At 46.6% G+C, this 22,263-nt stretch overlaps 1 protein-coding gene across 2 annotated transcripts; it reads right to left on the bottom strand.

Annotated features, from left to right (window-relative positions):
* Window positions 1-6,154: 6,154 nt before the first annotated feature.
* cacng8a (calcium channel, voltage-dependent, gamma subunit 8a) lies at window positions 6,155-21,806 on the bottom strand. Of its 2 annotated transcripts, none has more exons than XM_079288256.1 (5): window positions 21,588-21,806; window positions 18,037-18,288; window positions 15,526-15,609; window positions 8,851-8,991; window positions 6,155-8,461 (listed from the first exon to the last, which is right to left on the bottom strand). In XM_079288256.1, exons 1-5 carry the CDS (start codon window positions 21,616-21,618, stop codon window positions 7,617-7,619), a joined length of 1,353 nt encoding a protein of 450 aa, XP_079144382.1. In that variant the 5' UTR covers window positions 21,619-21,806; the 3' UTR covers window positions 6,155-7,616. The 2 variants fall into 2 exon arrangements, with proteins under 2 accessions (XP_079144382.1, XP_079144383.1); XM_079288257.1 differs by having other exon boundaries at window positions 18,037-18,264.
* Between the last annotated feature and the right edge of the window lie 457 nt (window positions 21,807-22,263).

The raw sequence follows: 22,263 nt of genomic DNA, 5'->3' as shown, positions 1-22,263 counted from the left end.
ATAAACACGAGAACTCGTCAAGTGAAGAGTGTACTCAGCGAAAAATGATCTTAAGCCCTTAAATATTTGCAGCTTTACTGGCTCGAACCCAGAGCAGAAATGTGTGGGAGAAGCTAGTTGGCTGTTCCTAACAGGTCTCTCTAGTCTGGAGTTACACCAGTGAGCTCACACCAAGACCGATGTTGAAACGGTCAAATAGAGCAGCGGCAAGCGCCGACACACTGCCACCGCACACGCCGGCAGTAGCACCGAGGCATTGGATTAAGATCTCCTGAATGTCACACACGTCGAGACAACCGTGGTGAATGAAAAGCCAACTGAGTAATGAGCTAAAAAAAGACTTTATTGCACCTTTTGAAGCAAGATCACAAGTTAGCCCCTTCTCACCACAAGGCGGTTCAATTTAAATACGACTCCCTCCTCACTGATCGCCGCTGCTAGCAAAGCTTTGCCTCCTGCTCCCAGAGTGCTAACATGGCTCAAAGGTCAAAATGGTATTCGATGTCTTGCTTTGGGGATTTTCTGCATCGCGCTCCCTGCTTTGGCTCAGCACGCTGCTCGGCTAATCCAGGGAGCGCCTTAGAGCCGAGCCATCAGCGGCGAGCATAAACTCTATTTCCATTTGTTGCATTAAATGTTTAAATCTATGACGAGAGTGTTCTGACTCAAATGAGACCCAGAGTTCATCGCCTGGACTCTACCCAGTAATCTTTTACAGTACAGGACCAATTAAAATATTTGAAACTTAACCCTGTTACCGTCAGCAATGTGTCATTCTACCATCAACAACAGTCTCTTTTACTCTGTGGTAAAATGCTTAGCTATAAATACAGTGTGGTAGCAGAGAGTCAGGTGTTTACAGGCATCAGTTCATGTTACTGAAGTGTGTTTTTAGACACACTACAGGTTTCAGGTAGGTCAGGAGACGCGAGTCGAGGCACACCAGCATTTGATTGTTACCCGAGAGCCCCCGGTGGGGGTCTTTTTTAGAAAAGTGTAGCACTCAGCGTGTCGTAGAAAGCATTTTTCACTAAGAAAAATAATTATTTGTCCAGACATATTAAAAAAATTGTCCGAAAACAAAGTCCGAGCAACATCATCATACCAGCCATTGTAAACACTGCAAACACAATTACACATGAACTAAGATCATATCTGGAACATATCTAGAAGATTTGCCACAATTCTGGCAAAATCGATGACATATGCTCTCTCTATGGCTCTCTGATCACGGACCATAGCTCGCACATGGCGGATGAATACATTTAACAGGCTCGTGATTCGACCCCGAGACGGTCAACGCCAGCGAAATTACTCTCTTTCAAACCGTTCAAAAGTTATGGTGGTACATGCCAACATCAACCACAGGTCACGACAAGCCAAATTGGGTAAAAAAACTCACGTTTTGACGGTTTGGGCGATGAAAAACGGATTTATTCCAGCCGATTTCTGCACAGATCCTTCCTCCATCTTGTGGTCCGTGTCTCTGACTGATATCAATGCGCTGGCTCAATTAATGAGAAAATGGCAGCCGAAACTGTGAGCTGGACCAATCCATGTTGGGAGGGGGGTTCGCCCAGCATTTTCCGATTTTTAGTCAGTAAACAGACAAGAAGATTGTCAAACATGCCTGCATGGCTCCCATTGGACTATCCCGCATCAAAAAAGGTGTTTGTTGTGGAAATCGAGCAAGCACTGCCCATTCTACAGTCACACAGACACAAATTATGATTCATATTTTTATGATTGACAGTCATAACTGCTCAAAATTATTCCAAATGGTGTCAAACTGCTTTATTAGGATTATTGAACACTCTTCGTGATAATAAAAGTGAATATATAGTTAATATTTAGTTATATAGTATATAAAATTATAATACAGCAATGCAACCGCTGGTTCCGAAAATCAAGATTTAGCTTGAATCAGACCATTTATGCTGGCCTGCTTCACTCAATCGAAGTAAAATATGTTGTGGGGACATGTAAAACGTGTTGTTCTATGTCCGTGGTGTATTTTTAAGCTTGCAGCTGCATTATAAAAAAAATAAATGTTCAATACAAGTGCTTTTTTTAGGCGAACCTGAAACTTTTTCAATTTGAGCTGTGCCATAAGTGTATCAGTTATTAACCAGCAACATATACACAATATTTACACAATTGAACACATCTCACAAGTGTCACCTGTATTACACCATCAAAATTATTAAAATAGACCTTGTAGTTAGAGTTCTGGACTCTCTTGAGTATGGGTATGCAATTTTCAAGCCGAGGCCTAAAAATAGGGCTCGGTACCAAAGGGTTGATTTTGAACTCATATGGGCTCCACTGCTGAACTTTAAAGATCTCGTGACAAATGTAAATAAAATGTCAGATCTTGTATTTCTAATTATTTGAACTTAATCTTGAGACAAAGAGAGAAGTAAAATATAATGTGTATGGACTTGTACACATTGGGATCCCTTGGATAATACTTGTATTTGTCATTTATTAAAAATCTGAAATCCACAAGTGAGTGTTTGACTTTTAAACATAATACATGCAATATCGAGTTATGCCTTTGTTGAGAAACCGATCAATACAACAGTGAAAGCCTGGAGGACTTTTACCTTGATTGATTCATGTGTGACTCTTTGGATTCATAACCCACACATGAATACAAAATATCCTGTCACTGTTTGTTATGTAAAATATCTGCAATAAACAAGGACTACTTTACATTCATTGGAATTGATGAAGTGAGATTTGTTCCACAACATATCCTAGTAGAAATACCTGAGGTCTGCAGTTTAAAATGTGACAAGAAGAAGTTTTCCTTCTCTGGGAGAGAGGAAGGATTGGAGGACAAGAGGAAATGAGGGTGTAATCTTGACTGGCAGACCTCCCCTCCGCCTGCGAGCCTGGAGCCGTTATCAGTGAGTGCAGGCATGCGCTCTTTACCACCAAAGAGCCCCGGGAGGAGGAGAGACAGCCGGACGGGGAAGCATCAGACGGAACCAAGAGAGGAAATTCAAATTGCAGAATGTCTTCACAGGTGGCAGACTCCTGTCGACTCATGAAAGCTGACACAAGGCGGTGGCTATTATCGTACTGTATGTACGACCACTGCGCTGCTGGCTTCAGACATAATACTACTGGAGAGCCAGGTGCACCATGGGAGAACTCCGGGGTAGACACTGGTCTGCTAATTGAGAATGCAGACAATAATCCTCATTTGCTGGAGGCTAAAGTTCCGAACATTCTACTGAGTGGCGTTTTTTTCCAAGCAAATTTCCCCGAATTTGAATAAAAATTATTTTCAACTTTACCACAAACTAACCTCTAAATTGTAACCTTAATCAAGTAGCTTTTGTTGACTAAACTTAAGCAAATCTTAATTCTACCATGCTGTGTGTGGCAGATCAGAAAATGTGAATCCTAATGGACATGTGGGTCTGTTTGGGAGACCTTGGAGTTGTTGGAGCATCGACACAGTACTCAATAATTCACATGACACAACACAATTTCATTATAGAACTTTTAATGAATATATCTATATATTTATATACTTATATTTTTTTGTCTTTTCCAGCGAGGATCAGAATATTGTATTGCTTCCCCTTTTCCTTAGTGTCCTTTACATGGATCGGCCTGCTGAGTGGAAATTTACCAGTTTTCCATTCGAAGAGTTCCAGGTTTGACTCCCGTCAGTAGCCGAAGTGTTGGGAAAAGGAGCTGGGGACTCACGCTGGATTTAAAATGGCTTTCACACCAGGATATGAACTGAAAACGAAGGAACAAGAACGTCCGCTGTTGACCATGTTCTCACAAACACTAAAGTAAAATAGAATTTAGGACTCGTTTCGTGATTTTTAGAACAATTCACATGTTCCTCAGAAGCATGAGGCTGATGTACTTTGTTGTACTTATTACCATCTAAAAATCACCGACAACACCAACACACACCACATTGAGCGCACTCTCCCAGCCAGGGCTGGACCGGCCATCTGGCAGACCGCTGGTCCAACGTGACATTTGGGCCTCACAACTTTTTTGTTTTTCAAAATGATTGCATCAATGAGTCCACTGCATTTTCCATTTATGACACACACGTTCATGGGCTTAAAGAACGAACGAGTGACGGATTTATCTTTATCTATTAACCATGCATGTCTTGATCAACATAACAGAGTATTACATTTTGCAGCCAGGTATTTATCACGTACCCTCGCTCTTAATCTTCCTTAATTGTCTCTCACTCATCACTTGCTTTTAATGTGTTTAGGGAGTGGCCTGGTTGGTATGTAGGGGAGCTCATAGAGTGTTCGAGGGATTGTGGCCAGCCGGTCTGGGCCAAAGTGCCAGCTGTGACTATGTTTTGTGCCAGCCCAGCCCAGCCCTGCTCCCAGCACTTAGGCTACTGACAACATGTCCCAAGCAGGCATGACGCCTTTATAGCCCAAAGTTACAGGTGTAGGAACTCTGAAACAATATAACATTAAGAATATCTATACATACCACCACAAAAATAAATAGATTAATATAAATTCTATCGCCAACAAATATACACTAATCAGACCATTAAAAAACACAGATTATTAGGCTACGTTGGTAATGTTTAGAAGACAAGAAAAAGTCTGCATGGAAATGAAGACACACTGAATCAGACTAAAATAAAAACTAGAAAAAAGCACAAATTAAAGTGCAATTACAGATAGAAATTGAATAAAAGATTTAAGAAAAATAATATTTGGGATAAAGAAAAAAAATAAAGATAAAGAAATAATTAGTAAAAAAAACGTCCAAAAAGTCTACAAGACTGCCCATTGGAACAACAAAGAAATAGGAAATAAACTGACAAACGCTATCAATGTGCCCTTGAGCAAGGCAGGTAGCCCCCAGTGGCTCCAGTGTAGCCGCTCAGCAACCAGCGGTGGATGGTTTCACTGGGAGGCTGCTTGAAAGCTTGAATGTGGAAGCAAAAGGTGAAGCAGGGTGTTGCTGAAAAGCAGCATGCACGCTCAGTCAACCCTCCCTGTACGAATGAACCACCTAAAGATGAGTCTACACAGTATCACCCTCTCACGTATGTGCACATGCGTTCCACGTGACACCACTGACAGTGTACATAAGCAAGAGAAAGAAAATCTAAAAGTCCTCGAAAAGGAATATAAAAAAATTACAAAAAGAAAAAGATTTCAGAAATGTATAAATACCCTGCAATAACCATTAGGATCATAGAAACACCAGCAACATGATATTAATACTCAAGGAGTTACAATCTCATGTAACCTGATTATCAATCACTCAGAATGAAAAGACAGCCCAAATATTACCATTTACAGACATTATGTGCTTTTGTAGAAGTAAATGGATCGATAATATACTCAATAATACATTTATTATTCTAGTTTGTGAAATAGTATATAGTTATAGCTAAAAGAGAGACGGAGGGGAACTGTTAGCCGATGTGCTCTTCTCTCTTTCCCTCTTCCTGCTCCTCCTGGTCATCAACCAGGGTTGGGTTGAATTCATTTTGCAAACACAGACGATCCAGAAGTGGATTCAAGAGTTCAGTCCAATCGTCAGATTTAGGACGCGTGAAGAGTTTCAATCCGAAATGATGCGCAGGTCATCCGTGACAGAAGTTTCTTTGCTCAAAATGCTCAAAGCTTATTACATGATACACGATGTGCTTCACTTTTGTATTTGATTTTTTTGCCTTTTCAGCATTTTTCTTAATTTGCGACAATTTGGCACGTCAATATTTTTCCCAACTGTTGCTTTTGTCACGATTACAATGCCGATTTTTCGGACCTTTTGCACTGCAAATAGAAGCGTCAACCGATCATGTTGTGTGGAGCTGGTTGAGTTGTGCCTATATTTATGAACCAACAACATCGAAGCTCCATAGTCTGACGGCTAACCTTTATTATTCCTTTCATTCTTGACAAAGGCGGCGCAGACCAGATCCACTCTTTTCGTTTTTACCTTCCACAATAAAACGAGTGTTTCACATTTTCGTGTTGTTTATTCGTCATGCCATCGCTGTGCAAAGGTCGTAAGTCAGGAATGATAAAACGGTTGATATATCATAGTGGAGTGTCTAGCTTTTGACCCCCCCCCCCCCCCCCCCGGATTGTAAACTGAATTGACCCCCACCCTGTTGCCTGTGGTTGCAGCCCTTTGCAGGAACACTCAACGGATGCTGCCTTGTAGCCTTTGGTATGAAATTACCTTCATAAACAGTCATACAAACCCTGGAATCAATTTAGCCAATTAAACGTCACATAGTGTGCCTAAAAGTCCATCTTTACAAGTACTTCCGTTGACCTTTGAAGGTGCATTTAGCAACATTTCTGCTGTCTGATGACAGTTGATCAATACCAGTGGTCAAATAATTACTTGATCAGCTTCTGATTTCTGGGTTTTAAACCATTGTTTTGCAGCTGTTTACAAAATTACGATTGGTGCAATTTACGAGTAATTTATTAACTTTGCAGGCAGCTGCTGTCATATTTGTGTCCATTGCAGGCCACCGTACCTGTCTTAACAACCTCTTCATTTTCCTCGAGACCAGACATTCCTTTTGTCGAGGCACAAGAAGAGCGGTCTACTTCCATCTGGCCAGAATTCAGCTCATATTTCTCGAGGACTTTAACGTCAGATGAAGCTACTTGTTCAGATGGACATTTGTTGCAGTGTTTGACCGAACTGTGACAACGGGCAGTGGTGTAACGGAGGCGTACAGGGTGAAGTCTATGGCTGTGCCTTTTTCTGGGAGTGTGGAGAATGCCCATCTGTCACTGTAATTACCTTTGACACACAATGAACAATAAATAGGCTCTGGCGTGTGTGTCAGCAGGTTAGATATGGCTGAGGTTAAGTAGCTACTGTGGACCTTGACCTTACGTTGGCAGTCAACTGATTACTGGGCAGCTGGTTACTTGGCTGAATGTACCCGTCTGTGGCTCTCTGTTATTTTTGAACACAGTAATGTAACAGAGTTGTGGCTTACACCATCTGGACACTTATTTTATTATTTATGATGCTTTAAAGTGTTTTAGAATACCAGGATGCATTGATTTGGTGGTTTCCAACCTGGACGTCTGGATGTGTTTAAAAACGTTTTTAAACCAGATTCAGTTTGAACGGGGATGTCTTTAGACTTATAAATTAAAAAATCAAAGCTTGGGAGTTCCTTCTCGCAGTTGATAAAATGAAGAAGGGTCTAATAACTACTGAGCTCCCCAGCCTCTTCTTCAGCAAGGCACTTAACCCCCAAATGCTTCACCGGGAGACTGGTTTTACTGGAAAGCTCCCAGTTGTCCATGTGCACCAAACCAATTCCTTTGTGCCGAAGCCTCCACTGCACCATTGCTGTGCAATTGACTTGCAAACAAGGTTTTGAAGCTAAAGTCATGACCATTTTAAGGCAGTCGTCATGAATTTGCACATAATGTCAGGTGTTCTATGACTGTTAATGATATTGGTAAGTAATTATGGCAGCTAGATACCCCAGGCTCAAGGACGGAAACATGACCGTTGAAGTGTCACCCTACTCTTCCTCTCTTTCAACTGTGATATCTCCAACGTCTCTTTTATTTCAACACTCTCTCCCTCCTCTCTGAAGCTTTGTTTTAAACTGGCGTAGTTTTCCTGTTAAGAGTATCTGAGTTGCTATCCCGGTCCCTTTTGGCCGTCAGTCGGTCCAGGGTTCCCATGTTCCCCCGGTCCCTCTCCATGGTGGCTGTAGATATCGGAGCGGGCTGGGCCGGTGGGGCGGCTGATGTGGAGGTGTTCAGCGGTGCTGCATTCTGGGCTACAGCCGCTGCTGCCGCCAAGTTGGACTTGGAGTGAGATGGGAGTGTGCCGCTGCTTATCACCCCTCCACTTCCTCCTCCTCCGCCACTACCACTGGAATCTTTTGGGAAGTAGTTGTGGAGCTGGTACATAGTGGCGCGGTCCACCGTGCCGTAGAGAGGTGGGGCGCCGCCTCCGAGGCTGCCCAGCTTGGAGTCCCTGGTCAGGGTGTACATGGAGATGTCGCCGCCTCCTCCGCTTCCGCCGCTGCTGGAGTGGTGCGGGTTGGGCAGGGTGGCCACAGAGAAGGGTGGAGCAGATGGTGGCAGGCTGAAGGTCTTGGACGTGCCAATGGGCGAGGTCTCCTGCGAGCGCGGCGGGTCGGTGGAACGCGAGCTGGAGCGGGAGCGTCGGCGGAAACGGTAGCTGGGCAGTCGCAGCACGGCGTGCGTGGTGCTCTTGAAGAGGTCGGTGCGAGAGCGGCAGCGCAGCTCCTTGTTCTTCTCGATGTAGATGTTGACAGCGAGGACACCCACCATCTCGGCCAGGATGAAGGACAGGCCGCCAAAGTAGAAGGACCAGCCGTAGGAGTAGTGCCACTTCTTGTCCTCGTCTTTCTTGGGGGAGATGTCGCTCAGGGCTGCCGAGATGTACACAATCACTCCGATGATGTTGCTGAGGCCTGAGGAAATATACAAGACTTCTACTGTAAGTGCTCCCCTCAGACACATTAACCTGCAGCTTCCTTAAATTGTTTTCCAGGCAGAGATGCTGGAACTGTTTCCTTTCAATTATACAGATGAGAGGCAGGCCCATTATGAAAATCAATCTGCATATCCTGCATAAGAACGACTGATTATGCCTGTATCAGACCGAAGGCTCTGAAACATCGAAATGTGAAATGGCTGTTTCATTTCAGTTTTGAGTGGAATAAGACTGATTGGAAGGACAAAGATACACAACCAAAGGTGGACCAACCGGAGCGAAAATACCAAAGCAGATTGCGCATAATGAGTTCCCGCTTTGATCAAATTCCAATGCCCAAAAACCACGACACAGCTGCATTCTCACCCGCGGCGACAAAGAGAATCCCTCCACCCAGAATGATGTTCCTTTTGCTCTTGTAGAAGCTGCTGGAAGCGACACACACTCCACCAAGCAGGAGCAGTGTGGCACTGAGGATGGGGAAGATGCTGGAGGCTCGCACCACACCTGCAGACGAGGACAGAAACACACATCAGCTCGTGTACTGACTGAAAAATGTGAAGCTGCAAAGTTAACAGCCTTGTGACGCTCCTGGGAGATGTCGTGTTAGCAAGAGGCGCTATAGCCGACACCACCGCTTGGCTCTGGAGCAGCAGCTATCTACAGTCATACTTTTTGTCCTCAATAATGTTTAGAACATAATCTCTTTTGGGGTTTGTACATCTTTCACCCATTTTAAACTGATAGCCTGCCTATTATATTGTATTTGCTTTTATTATTTCTGTTTTTACCGTGTAAAGTTCCTTTGGTACCTTTGTGGATCATCACAAGGACCACGCAGGGCCGTCGGTACGGCTGCAAAAAGTCGCATTACATCCCCTAAAACAGTGAATTCCTCCGCAGGCACCTCAAACCCTGAGATAACGTAAGGAGACATTACACAAGATGAAAATGCTGAATAGCTCGATCTCCAGCAGGGACATGTGGAAAAAGCAGAGCCTTCAAGTTGTGAAGGTGACTTTTGAAGCTGCGTTAGCTTTTGTTTGCTTCTGAAGGGAAGCGATAATGCTGTGATCAGCATATATTCAGAGAAGCTTCTGTCAGACGTGTCTGTGGTTGCAAATGATTCTGTGAGGTTGTTTTTAAGAGGAAAAGGGGTTGTGTGGTTCGTGTTTGTCTCTTCAGCACTATTTATTGATTATCTGTAGCTGTGAGGAAAGAATCATGAGCTGGAGGAGTTTTGTGGTGAATTTCTGACATTTGGGGCTTAAGGGACAAACCCCTAGTGTGTTGTAGCCCTCTGGAGAATAATTAGTGATAATTACCTCCTGCTGGTTTGAACTTTTCATGCTATTTTCTGTTAGAAGTCGAACTGAAATGGTTCATCGCTCAACAGAAACATAATCTGGAACTATTTTGATATCTGGTTTATGATTTCAGTCAAATGACAAACTGGTTCTAGCGCCTCAACTGTAAGAATTTTCATTATCAGTGACTGCCATTGTTGATGGAAAATTGTTAATATATATATATACGTATATATATATATATATATTGTGGCAGCCGGAGGGGCAACCTCAGAGGAGAAGTGGTAGAGGGACGATATTGCCTGACATGGAGGCGGAGCCCCCATGTCAGGGAGTGGAAAAGAGCGCCAAACCACCATCAGCCCAACAAGCAACACCTGAGGAGGAGAGACGAGGGAGCGACCACACCCTATCAGAGGAGGAGGAGGGGACTATAAAAGGGCCCCGGACACAGGAAACTAGGAGAGAGTAGGAGTGGAAGGAGACGGAGAAACAGCAAACCCATTGGAGACAACTGCCTTACCCCTTGATCACCCTGGAACGTCTGACTACCCGCCCGGCTCCCGACCCCTGCCTGTACGACTACCCTGCTCCTGCCCGCGCCCTGGACCGTATGAGGAATACCCGTTGTGCACCGAACCGTGGAAGTGAACACCGACCATCCCTCGGGAAAGCGGACAGTGTATTGTTGAGTGTCTATCCTACCTCTATCCACTCTCTATATTCAGTAAAAACCTCACTTGCACCATTTATCTACCGACTGGTTGTGTTTATTGGTCCGTGTTGTCGTGAAACCCCCTTGCCACCCCGGGGGCTGTCACAATTTGGTGGAGAATGTGGGAACAGTCCGGTTCTGGCAACACTGACCGATAGACCGACCGACCCAGTAAGCATGGCCACCCCGGTGCCATTTCAAGAGCTGCTAGCGGGGCTAATCGCTAGCAACCAGGAAACCCAAAAACGCCACGAACAAGCCATGCAAGTACAAATGCAAATCCTCCAAGCCCAGCAGCAACAACAATACCAACAGCAAGTACACATGGAGAAGTATATGGAGGTACAAACCGAACGCGCGGAGGCGATGCAAAGCGAAATCAAGGGCATGTTACAGACACAACAGGAGCAACGTACCGTGGAGAAAGCCAACCCAGCGCGCTTCCTTCTCAAGCAGACGGCAGCTGACGATGTTGAAGTGTTTTTTCAGATATTCCAGACAACGGCACTCCGGGAAAAATGGCCAGAAGAGCACTGGGCTGAGTTGATAGCCCCCTTTTTGATCAACGAAACGCAAGTAACGTATCAGGACTTAGAGCGCGCTGGAAAAGTTGACTTCCGGGTGTTGAAAGCGGAAGCGTTACAGCGATGCGGGGTCACGCTGTTAATAAAGGCACAACGATTTCATGAATGGACATATGACACCTCCCTTTCTCCGCGAGCCCAGATGCATGAGATCAAGAGGATTACGACGGCCTGGCTGCACGCAGAGCCAACCGAGGTGTCGCCCACCGATCGTGTCGTCATGGACAAATTCCTTAGATCCCTCCCGTATGAGGCAAAAAAATTGGCCGGCCAGAGAAACCCCCGCAACCTCGAGGAACTGGTAGAGATCATGGAGGGTTACCACGCAGCACAAGCGTTAGTGCGTGGGGGAAGAAACCCGAAAGTGGAGGGGTCCACCCGCAAAGAAAAGATGAGAACGGAGGAAACTACCTATGTGTCTCCCTCCTTTCCCCCAGGCTTTCCCCGACGTCGGCCGGCGTTTGGACCGGAAGAGAGGAGGTGCTACCACTGCGGCGAGATCGGGCACATCGCCTGGGAATGTCCTCACCGCCAGGACGCACCCATGCCCACGGCCAGTGAGGGGAGTCGCCCATGCGGACTGATTACCGGATGCTGGGCCACTCACGAGGACCACATGCCCCTCACCCCGGTCAAAGTAAACGGCCGCGACGCCTCCGCGATGGTGGACTCCGGGAGCGCTATTACCTTGGTGAGACCTACGTTTGCTCAGTACCCGCTCCTAACCGGCACCCGAGCGGTCACGTGCATCCATGGGGAGACCCGCGAATACCCCACCACCGCCCTCGAGATATACACGACGAGGGGTAGATACGTCGGCACTGCAGGAGTAGTGGAAGGACTCCCCGTAGAGGTGCTGGTCGGCCGAGACCTGCCCGTGTTCCAGGAGCTGTGGCGCAGCCTGGTGGTGAAACCAGGTACGACCCCTCACCGAAAGTACAAGAAGAAAGCCATCTGTGGGCTGGGGGAGGAGATCTCCACCGATCCCCTATCGGAAGGAGTCGCCAGTGCCGTGGCCCGGGCGTTGGTGGAGGCCACCCAACCCAACCCCGAGGACGTATATGCCACAGCCGTCGAGAACGACGGACCCTCCAGCCCCAGTGAGCCCGAAGGAGAGGCGCCGCCCATCCCCGAGGAGGCAGATACCCCCTCCCTCGAAGAAGAGGAGCTGGCCGGGCTGTTTCCCCAGGACCCGGAGGAGCCCATCTTACCCGGGCCCCTCACAGGGAGGTTTGGGACGGCCCAGTTGGAGGACCCCAACCTAGCCCACGCCCTTCGGCAGGTGGCCGCCGTAGACGGACGACCACTGGACGGGGTAAGAGACCTCCCTCCCACACATTTCTCCATTTATAACGGGCTCCTCTACCAGGTAGTAATAAGGGACGGGGCCCCCCTCAGGTTGTTACTGGTACCCCGTCCTTTCATACCCTCTGTCCTCCAGTTAGCCCACTCCCATATCCTAGGTGCCCATCTAGGAGTGGAGAAAACCCTGGAAAGGGTGAGGGCCAGGTTCCACTGGCCCGGAATAAAAAAGGCCGTGGAGGATTACTGCCGGAGCTGCCCCGAATGTCAACAAGTGGCCCCACAACCCCATCACAGAAACCCGCTGGTGCCCCTGCCGATCATCACCGTCCCCTTCAGCAGGATCGGGATGGACCTAGTGGGGCCACTACCCAAGACCAACCGGGGACACAGGTACATCCTGGTGATAGTGGATTACGCCACCCGGTATCCCGAAGCCATTCCCCTACGCTCTATGGCCACCAAGGGCATTGCAAGGGAGCTGGTGATGTTGTTTTCCAGGGTCGGAATACCGGAGGAGATTCTCACCGACCAAGGAACCCCGTTCATGTCTAGGATCATGAAGGATCTGTGTGGCATGCTGAAGGTGACCCAACTGAGGACGTCGGTGTATCACCCCCAAACGGACGGACTAGTAGAACGATTCAACCAGACACTGAAAAAAATGTTGAAAAAAACCATGGACCAGGACGGGAAGAATTGGGACCAACTGCTACCCTTCCTGATGTTCTCCATCAGAGAGGTGCCCCAGGCATCTACCGGATTCTCGCCCTTCGAGCTCCTGTACGGTCGACGACCCCGGGGGCTACTCGACCTGGCCAAAGAAGCCTGGGAACACCAACCCTCCCCCTACCGCACCATGGTGGACCACGTCGAGGAGATGAGGGTGAGGATGGCATCCCTCTGGCCCATCGTCCGAGAACACATGGCCGAGGCACAGGCGGCCCAAGCCCGCGTGTACAACCGGGGAACCCAACCCCGAGTGTTTAACCCAGGGGATCGGGTGTTGGTCCTGGTACCCACGGCGGAATGTAAGTTTCTAGCCCGATGGAGGGGGCCGTATGAAGTGATGGAGAAATTGGGGCCGGTAAACTACCGAGTCCGGCAACCAGGTCGGAGGCACCCGACGAAGGTTTATCATGTGAACCTGCTCAAGAAATGGGTGCGTAGGGATGCCATGCTCTGTTTCTCTCTCTCTACCCTCCCAGGAAAAACGGAGCCAGTCGAGGTACCCGTGGGAGAAGAGTTGACCCCCCGGCAGAAGCAGGACGTCCGGGAAATGGTGGATCGGTTCCGGGACGTGTTCTCCCCGGACCCCGGATACACCACACTGGTGCAACACCGGATAATCACCGAGCCCGGGAAGAAGGTGAAGCTAAGGCCGTACCGCATCCCCGAAGCCCGCCGGGGGGCGATAGAGAGGGAGGTACAGAGTATGCTGGAGGCCGACATCATCGAACCCTCGACGAGCGAGTGGTGCAGCCCTATAGTGTTGGTTCCGAAACCCGATGGCTCAGTCAGGTTCTGCAATGACTTTAGGCAGCTCAACGCCATCTCAAAATTCGATGCCTACCCGATGCCCCGGGTGGACGAGATGATAGAGCGCATCGGGAGGGCCAGATACATAACCACCCTCGACTTGACTAAAGGCTACTGGCAAGTGGCAGTAGCCCCCGAAGACAGGGAAAAAACGGCCTTCACTACTCCCATGGGACTGTACCACTATAAGAGGCTGCCGTTCGGTCTCCACGGAGCCCCCCCCACGTACCAGAGACTGATGGACCAGGTACTACGTCCCCATCGAGAATACGCGGCAGCCTATCTGGAATATATATATATATATATATATATATATATATATATAAGTGACTGCTGGTAGTGCTGGGCAACGATTCAAATATTTAATCGCGATTAATCGCATGGATTTTTTGCAATTAATCGCGATTAATCACATTGTTATGGCAAAGTTCAATAATGAATTCAAAAGTAGTGTATTGCGCACTTTTATTTTAAAAGTACTGCAATATGAACAAAAGTGCACAAAAGTTCACAAGATGCAGGCAGCATGTTTCATAATTAATGTGAATATAATTCATACTTTGTTGGCATTTTATTCTGAAAACCGGATGTTCGTCTGAAGAAACCGGATGTTGTCTCACGTTAATCTTTCCGCTAACTTTCAAAGTCCTTCGCTCGCTCCCGATCTGTGCGGTTTCAATGCGTTTACCGTGAAATTCAGCATATAGGTGCACTAACATGTAAGAGTCTGACTATAGGATGTTTGCTGGATTTTAAACCACTGTTCTTGTCATCTTGTTGTTATGTCTGTGTAGTCTCTTGTCTTTCAAGAAAAAAATAATAAATTAATTAATTAATTAAAAAATTAAATTAAAAAAATGCGTTAACGCGCGATAAAATAATTGTCGGCGTTAATTAATGAATGCGTTAACACGAAATGAACGCGTTAACTTGCCCAGCATTAATATATATTTATAAATATCCGGAGCATCTATCAGAGTCGTCCTTTACTATAAATACTAAAAATGTTCCATCAATTAAAAGAATAAAGATTGCGCAGCCTTTGGAGAGGTGGAAGAGATCTTGTTCAGTCAAGTGGTCGGGTAGCATCGCAGCCTCCTTCACAGAAATAGATATCTTTATATAACATATGGATGGAGCGTATAAGATTCAGGGCTGTACGAACATCACAATATGGAGGCTGGATGTGAAACCTGAATCCTGAGCTGAAAATAAACCATTAGTGAAGGCTGTTCTTTCAATTCAGCTGTGAAAAAAAAAGCTTTCTGTACACCCCCAGACTCCCAACCCCATGCACCTGGGCATTTAAACACACACACACACACACACACACACACACACACACACACACACACACACACACACACACACACACACGCCTCAGGAACACTTTGCTTGAATCTGACATCCGTGCATTGATGTCCGCCCACCATCCCCTTCTGTCCTTTCTCTATACGTGTGTGATGGAGACTGTCACGCGTGTATGTGTGTTGTGTTCTGTTGAGATGTGTGCATGCACAACGAGTGTAGTGCACTGTGTGTGTGTGTGTGTGTGTGTGTGCCATTCACTTATTAACGTGTGTGTGCCACTCACGCAGCAGATACTCTGCAGAATCTTGGTCGTAGTCTGCGTCGTCTGGGAAATGATTGATCTGGGAACACACACCTCGCTTCAAGCCTGCAAAAAAAACGACAGAGAGGAAGAGGAGGAGAGCGTGAGGAAGAGGGGAAGGTAGAGATCAACGATGAGAAAAGGATGATGGCTACAATTTCTGCCAGAGAATAAGTGATAGGGAAGAAAGTGAAGACAGACGTGGGGGGAAAAAAACGACGTTTACGGTGAGATAAATGTTAAATGATCAGAGAGGGGAGAAAAGAAGGAGTGATGAGTGAGTGTGGGAGGTATGGAGGAAGAGAGGTAGATGGCAAGGAAATAGAAAGAGAGAGATGAAGGAGACGAAGATAGATAAATAAACAAGCTAACAGATGTAAGACATGAGTGACAGACGAACTGAAGACGAGAAAGCAAATTAAATTGCTTTAAAAAAATGAGGAAGAAAGCGAGAAAGACCTGAGCTCCAAGAGTCTAAGGACGATTTATTGCAAAGCATCATGATGCCTCGGCATTGGTACCATGAGCCGATCACATACATAGTTGATACGTCGGTTAAATTACAATCCATCTTGAGGGACACAAGGACGTATGTGCTAAACCCCGTGGCAATCCATCCAACAGTTGTTGAGACATTTGAGTCAAACCAAAAAGGAAAGTCACGCTGGAATTGGTCCCGTATTGAGCGAGAGCGCTGCAGATGCCGGCCGATAAACGGGCTGGAATTTCATCTTAAAGGGGCAAGCTGACATGTCAATTAATGTTTGACGAGCAGTGCTACTGACAAGCTGAGAATGTTATTATCAGTGGCTGACAACATGGAAGAAGTCTCGTTCTGACAACGGTGGAATCTTGGCAGTTTGCTGTGTGGGAGTACGGAAAGCGTGGCTTTGTGTTTTTGAAAAGATTTCCAATGTCATGGCTGAATATTGAGATGATTTCGACAATGTGGATAAGAGTCAGCTAAGAAAAGCCTGAATGGATATCAGATCTTCTGGAGACAGAATGTCACATACATTATGGATGCTCTGGGACAGGATCGGGTTTAACAAAGGGAAGAGGAATCCCCCAACGGGACCAGTGGACAGAAATTGGGATGAAAAGGCAGAGAATCTATGTAACACATCGGATGATTTCTGAAAACGCTGCCAGGCAACAACACGTTGATGTTCGTGAATACATCACGAACATCTAAAGATCTTTCCACAGGAAACAGTTTGCAAAAGATTACTTCTACCTAACTAATTATAGAACTTTTAAAGCTATGAATCCAATAAATATTCAGCAGAAAAGGCTGCTGCTCTCTTGCTTATGATAATTATACTGATGCCTCAAAATGAACGTGGTAATTTACTGGTGTTAAAATGCAACTCGTGACCCCTTTAACTAAAAAACAAGAACCTTTGAAACAGGTAGCTCGGCCCAGAAACCTCATCTTGTTTATGAGTGAATTATGTGTGCGAGCTGTCCTATCAAACCCGTCTGTCAGCTGCAGCAATGCAGGAGAACTATAATCACTGGATGAGTCACCACTCATATCTGAGCCCGGGGGCACTGTGATGAGCTTGATGCTGAATGCATAGCTTGAGTATATGTCTGTGTTTGTTTGCAGCAGGGGAACAATTAAGCAAAGCTGATATCGAAACATCCTGAAATCCTCTTCTCTGAATTGTGCCACAGGCCAAGATGTAGCGGAAACAAGTAAACACGGCGGATCACAGTAGCTTCACCAACATGGTCGCAGCGCTGGAGAAGTTCAACCGGCGGCACTTTGAGAAGGCGCCCGACCAATTATGGGTTGTCGTTCTCCAACCCAGTCTCCAGAAATGTTTTTGGCATCGTATGTTTCTGCAAACCGAAGCGTCGTAAGAGCTTCGTGTCACGCTTTGCAGAAATACTACGTGGTTAACCGAGTGAAACCATTTCTTACGGAATGTTACGTAACAAGCGTAAAGTCAACGTTTTATTTTGGTGTCACACGTAAAAGTGACACCAATAAATAATCCCCGTGAGAGGACTTCATGTAATGTTACATATCAAACAAAAAGCAACGTTTACTCTGGATTTCACATCTAAAAACGTAACGTAACAAACTATAAATAAATAACAACAACCCTGAGCAGACTTTTTTACATAATGTTGCGTAACAAGTAATGTATCAGTTCCACTCAACATATTCATGGTCTGCAGAAATATACGACGCCAACAGTTTTTCCTGGCGACTGGACTGTAAATCTCATCACTGACAACGAATCCAAAAGGTTAAAGAGCAGATCAACACACCAGATGAAGAAAGAGTAGGACTACACTGTATATCATACTGCTGTGGTGTTTGAGTGAAAAGAACATGTCAGATTACACCGATGAGCACATTGACCAACGCTTCAGAAAACACACACATTCTACCAACACATCCAAAAGGTTTCCAGAGCCTCCCCCCCACACACACACACACATGCGTGAACATGCATCGGCATATTCAACCAGCTGTACCTTCCAGGCAGCAGATCCTCCAGAGGCCGGAGTGGGTGAGGGCCCCAGGGTCTTTCTTGTCTTTGTTGTTGGAGTCGTCCTGGGACGAGTTGGCCGTGCTGTTGCAGATGAAGGCGCGGGCGTACAGCCAGTAGTCGGTGCCGATGGCCACCGTCATGAGGGCAAAGGCCGCGAACGCCCCCATGGTGGTCAGCAGCACCTGGATGCCCCGCTCGCACCACACCATCGCTGGGCGAGGAAGGAAACTAATATCTGAGGAGAACACAGACACCAAAATCATGTGTCTGAAGTACACACCAGTACGCATGATAATACAACCACCCTGCTCACAAGTCATGCATTGAACTGTCAAATATTGATGCATTAACATGGGCCACTGTGGGTGAGTGGTGGGAGATGCTGATGGGGTTGAGTCTTCCCGTTGCATTGTGGGTGAGCACACTGGAGCGTTTCTTTTATCAAAAAAACAGCGTACACAGCCTGAAGCATGAAGACACGTTGGCAGCACTCAGCAGAGGAACAAAGTGCCGACCGATGCATCAACAAGGATATAAAACACCAAATATTGTTACAAAAAGGAACATTTGAGAGCGGAAGATGGACTGCTGGGAGACATGGCAAATCCTCTTCTGTGAGCCTGTCAATGAGTTTCCCCAAGAAAATTTGAACAAAGAAAATCCATTATTTCATGGATCAGAGAAACTCTCTTTCTGACCTTTCTGTCAGAATGAGGATTTCAAAATGACTCACTTTAATGATTGTTAGAACGAAACAGAGGTCTGGAGGACAACTCTTTGCTGATAAGATCAATAGGACGTCTGGGGGCGAAACAAAACTGATAAGCTTAAGCGGAAAAGACAACAAAGGACAACTGCAAAGGTACAAAAAAAGAAAAGGAAGCAGGACATAGAGGTTAACGTACACATAAGAGGGTAAAATAGACAAGAGAGGAGTGGATGGTGAGACGAGACGAGAGGAGACGAGTGGAGAGGAGAGGAGTGGATGGTGAGACGAGAGGAGACGAGACGAGAGGAGAGGAGTGGATGGTGAGATGAGACGAGAGGAGTGGATGGTGAGACGAGAGGAGACAAGATGAGTGGAGAGGAGAGGAGTGGATGGTGAGACGAGAGGAGACGAGACGAGTGGAGAGGAGAGGAGACGAGAGGAGTGGATGGTGAGACGAGAGGAGACGAGAGGAGTGGAGAGGAGAGGAGAGGAGAGGAGAGGAGAGGAGAGGAGAGGAGAGGAGTGGATGGTGAGACGAGAGGAGACGAGACGAGTGGAGAGGAGAGGAGAGGAGAGGAGAGGAGAGGAGAGGAGAGGAGAGGAGAGGAGAGGAGTGGAGAGGAGTGGATGGTGAGACGAGAGGAGACGAGACGAGTGGAGAGGAGAGGAGAGGAGAGGAGAGGAGAGGAGAGGAGAGGAGAGGAGTGGAGAGGAGTGGATGGTGAGACGAGAGGAGACGAGACGAGTGGAGAGGAGACGAGACGAGTGGAGAGGAGAGGAGTGGAGAGGAGAGGAGAGGAGTGGAGTGGAGAGGAGTGGATGGTGAGACGAGAGGAGACGAGACGAGTGGAGAGGAGACGAGACGAGTGGGGAGGAAAGAGAGACATGAATCCAAGCTGAGAGGCGAACAGTGCGACGACGAGAGGGAAATTGAGATACAACACATCTGTTGTGCTTCAGGAAACATAAATGAAACATCGGAGGAGAGGAGACGGGAGGCAAAGGTTCCACTCAACTATTCAGTGACTCACTGTGATTTCAGACTAAAGAACAAAAAGTAATTTGGAAGTCTGGAAACCCGGATCGGACATTTTCTGTTCACGTGTTCCACAACGGGAGGTTCATGTCAACAGTCATTGGAACGGGGAACAGTAATCGCAGCGTGAGCTTCTTTAAACTGTTCGGCTCATTCAGTTGGCCTGAGGGGTGTTTCTATGGCAACACAAATCCCAAAATAACAGCGAGACCGCCGGTACTCTGACCCTGAAACTGACCCTGAACTGCTGCATAACGTCCCATAAAGACTGCAGGGAGCGGTCACTGCACGGCAGGCAAAGTAACACCAACACAACAGGAAGGATGTGTTGTTCATTCTTTGTAATGCACTTAATGCAGTTATTCACGGTGTAATTTGCTGTTGGTGGCCAGCTGACTGGTGTCTGTGTCTGATGTTCCTTTAATTCAACTCTTTTTTGGATGTGTACTCGTGAAATATGTATTTCTATCCGTTAGATGAGTGAAAGAAAGACTCTAAACCTAAATGTGAAACTAGTTTCAGCGATGCCACTAACTGTAGATTAGAAAAGTCCGTTAAGTTGGAAAACACAACATCAGTATTTCAACAAAAGTGCAGTCAATAAATGTTATTTAATGGGCAATCAGAACTTTTGTCAAGACGGAACGCGGCCAACGTTGGATTTTAAATTCGTGGTGAGTCAAATAAATTCAAGTCAAATCCATGGCCGAATATCACACGTATGTTTCAGAGCGGTTTCCAGTCTGTGAAGCATACGACACCCTCTCAATGGAAGTGTGTCATGTCTTTCAGAATAAAGCTGTTTCTACTCCGCTTCATGCTAAAGTGAAGAGGAAACCCGAGCGGCATCGTGGCAGCAACAGGCTACGATATTCACACTGGACTCTGCTGGACATTCAACGGCTTCTGATGAAGAACCGCCCTGTAAACACACACTGAGGTCTCAATCTTCATAAACAGACTCGTATTTCATTTTAGTCGGTCGTTCGCTGTTTTTTTGCATTAAAATAAGTTGTAACATCGATGGCCTCAGATGGATGCGGTGAATTGTTCCCATTCTGAATAAAATATACAAACTGAAGTATATTACACCTAAATCAGTTAATTTAAAGGGCAGCTTCATGAATGCACAACTTTCACTCCAACCACACAAAGAAAGTGTGTAAATATGTTTCAGACAAAGACAGTTCAGGCAACTTGGTCAATTTTTACTAAATATTTTCTGCCCTGTTGCATCCAGTGTAGCCGATGAACGAGGTGACGCAACACTTATTATTCTGGTTCTGCTTGATCCTGATTGGTCCAATCAAGGCGGCTTTTTGTATTTGCAAAAAAACAAAAACAATCTGTTGACCAGAGCCACACTGCATGAAAAGACAACGTAATGAAACCTGAATGACATGCGGAGCTTCACACAGATCATTTCCGTCGCTGCTCAATCAAACCACCGCACATCACAGCGTGCTCTCCGATCTAAAGAAAAACGAATGTTTAGCTTAGTTACACAAATGCCAGCGGAGATGAATCAAAACCACTTGCCCTCTGAATCCAGACCTCTGTTCACATCTGCACGCCAGTGTGTGTGTGTGTGTGTGTGGTTTCCTGCCCGATGGGGTGCATTCATGCTGGTTTGTGTGTTTGAATGTTGCTTGAGTGTTTCTATACATGTGTCATGTATGCATACAAGATCCACATGTGCATCTGGTGGTTTGTTGTTTGTGTATGCACATATGCCTGTGTGTGTGTGTGTGTGTGTGTGTGTGTGTGTGTGTGTGTGTGTGTGTGTTACCTGGGGGCATGTTTCTGCCTTTCGCCTCCATCTCTTCTCCCCCCCGCTGCTGCTGCTGTTCTTCTTCTTCTTCTTCGTCAATGAAGAGCGCTCCGTAGCCCCGGTCCGAGCCGCCTCCATCCACCGTTAATCCTTCACTTTCTCTCACTGTCCCTCGCTCCTCTTCCTCTCTTCTTATCCCTTCTTCTTCTACTCCCTTTACCTTGAGCACTCCTTCTTTCCGACAGGGGGGGGGGGGTACTTCACTTGGCGTCCTCTCCTCTCATATAATTGTCATGGCAGTCATCTTAGCTACTGAGAGAAGACAGAAAGAGGCGGAGGGGGGGGGAGAGCGGATGAGAGAGAGTGAGAGAAAAGACAAAAAGAGAGGGAGAGAAGCATAAAACAAGTAGAAGATGAGAAAAAGATAGGAAAGAGTGAGAGGAAGGGATGAGAAGAGGAGGGGGCAGGATGTATTCGATTGACGAACGTGACATGAGTCTTGAAACCAGGTGGTGCTCCCGTCCAGAAGCATCTCCCACACAAACATGTTTTCTATACGACAACAATGAATAAACAAACAACCTATGCCGGCAGCAAATAGCGAGCCCCCCGTGAAACAAGAGAAGCTGGTTCACCTCTAGAGCGAGAGAGAGGGAGAGAGCGAGGGAGAGAGAGAGAGAGACAGAGCGAGACA

This window comes from Melanostigma gelatinosum (assembly GCF_949748355.1).
Source record: "Melanostigma gelatinosum genome assembly, chromosome: 17".
Lineage (NCBI taxonomy): Eukaryota > Metazoa > Chordata > Actinopteri > Perciformes > Zoarcidae > Melanostigma > Melanostigma gelatinosum.
The sequence above is the reverse complement of the archived record's forward strand: the minus strand, read 5'-3'. Positions and strand labels throughout refer to the sequence as shown.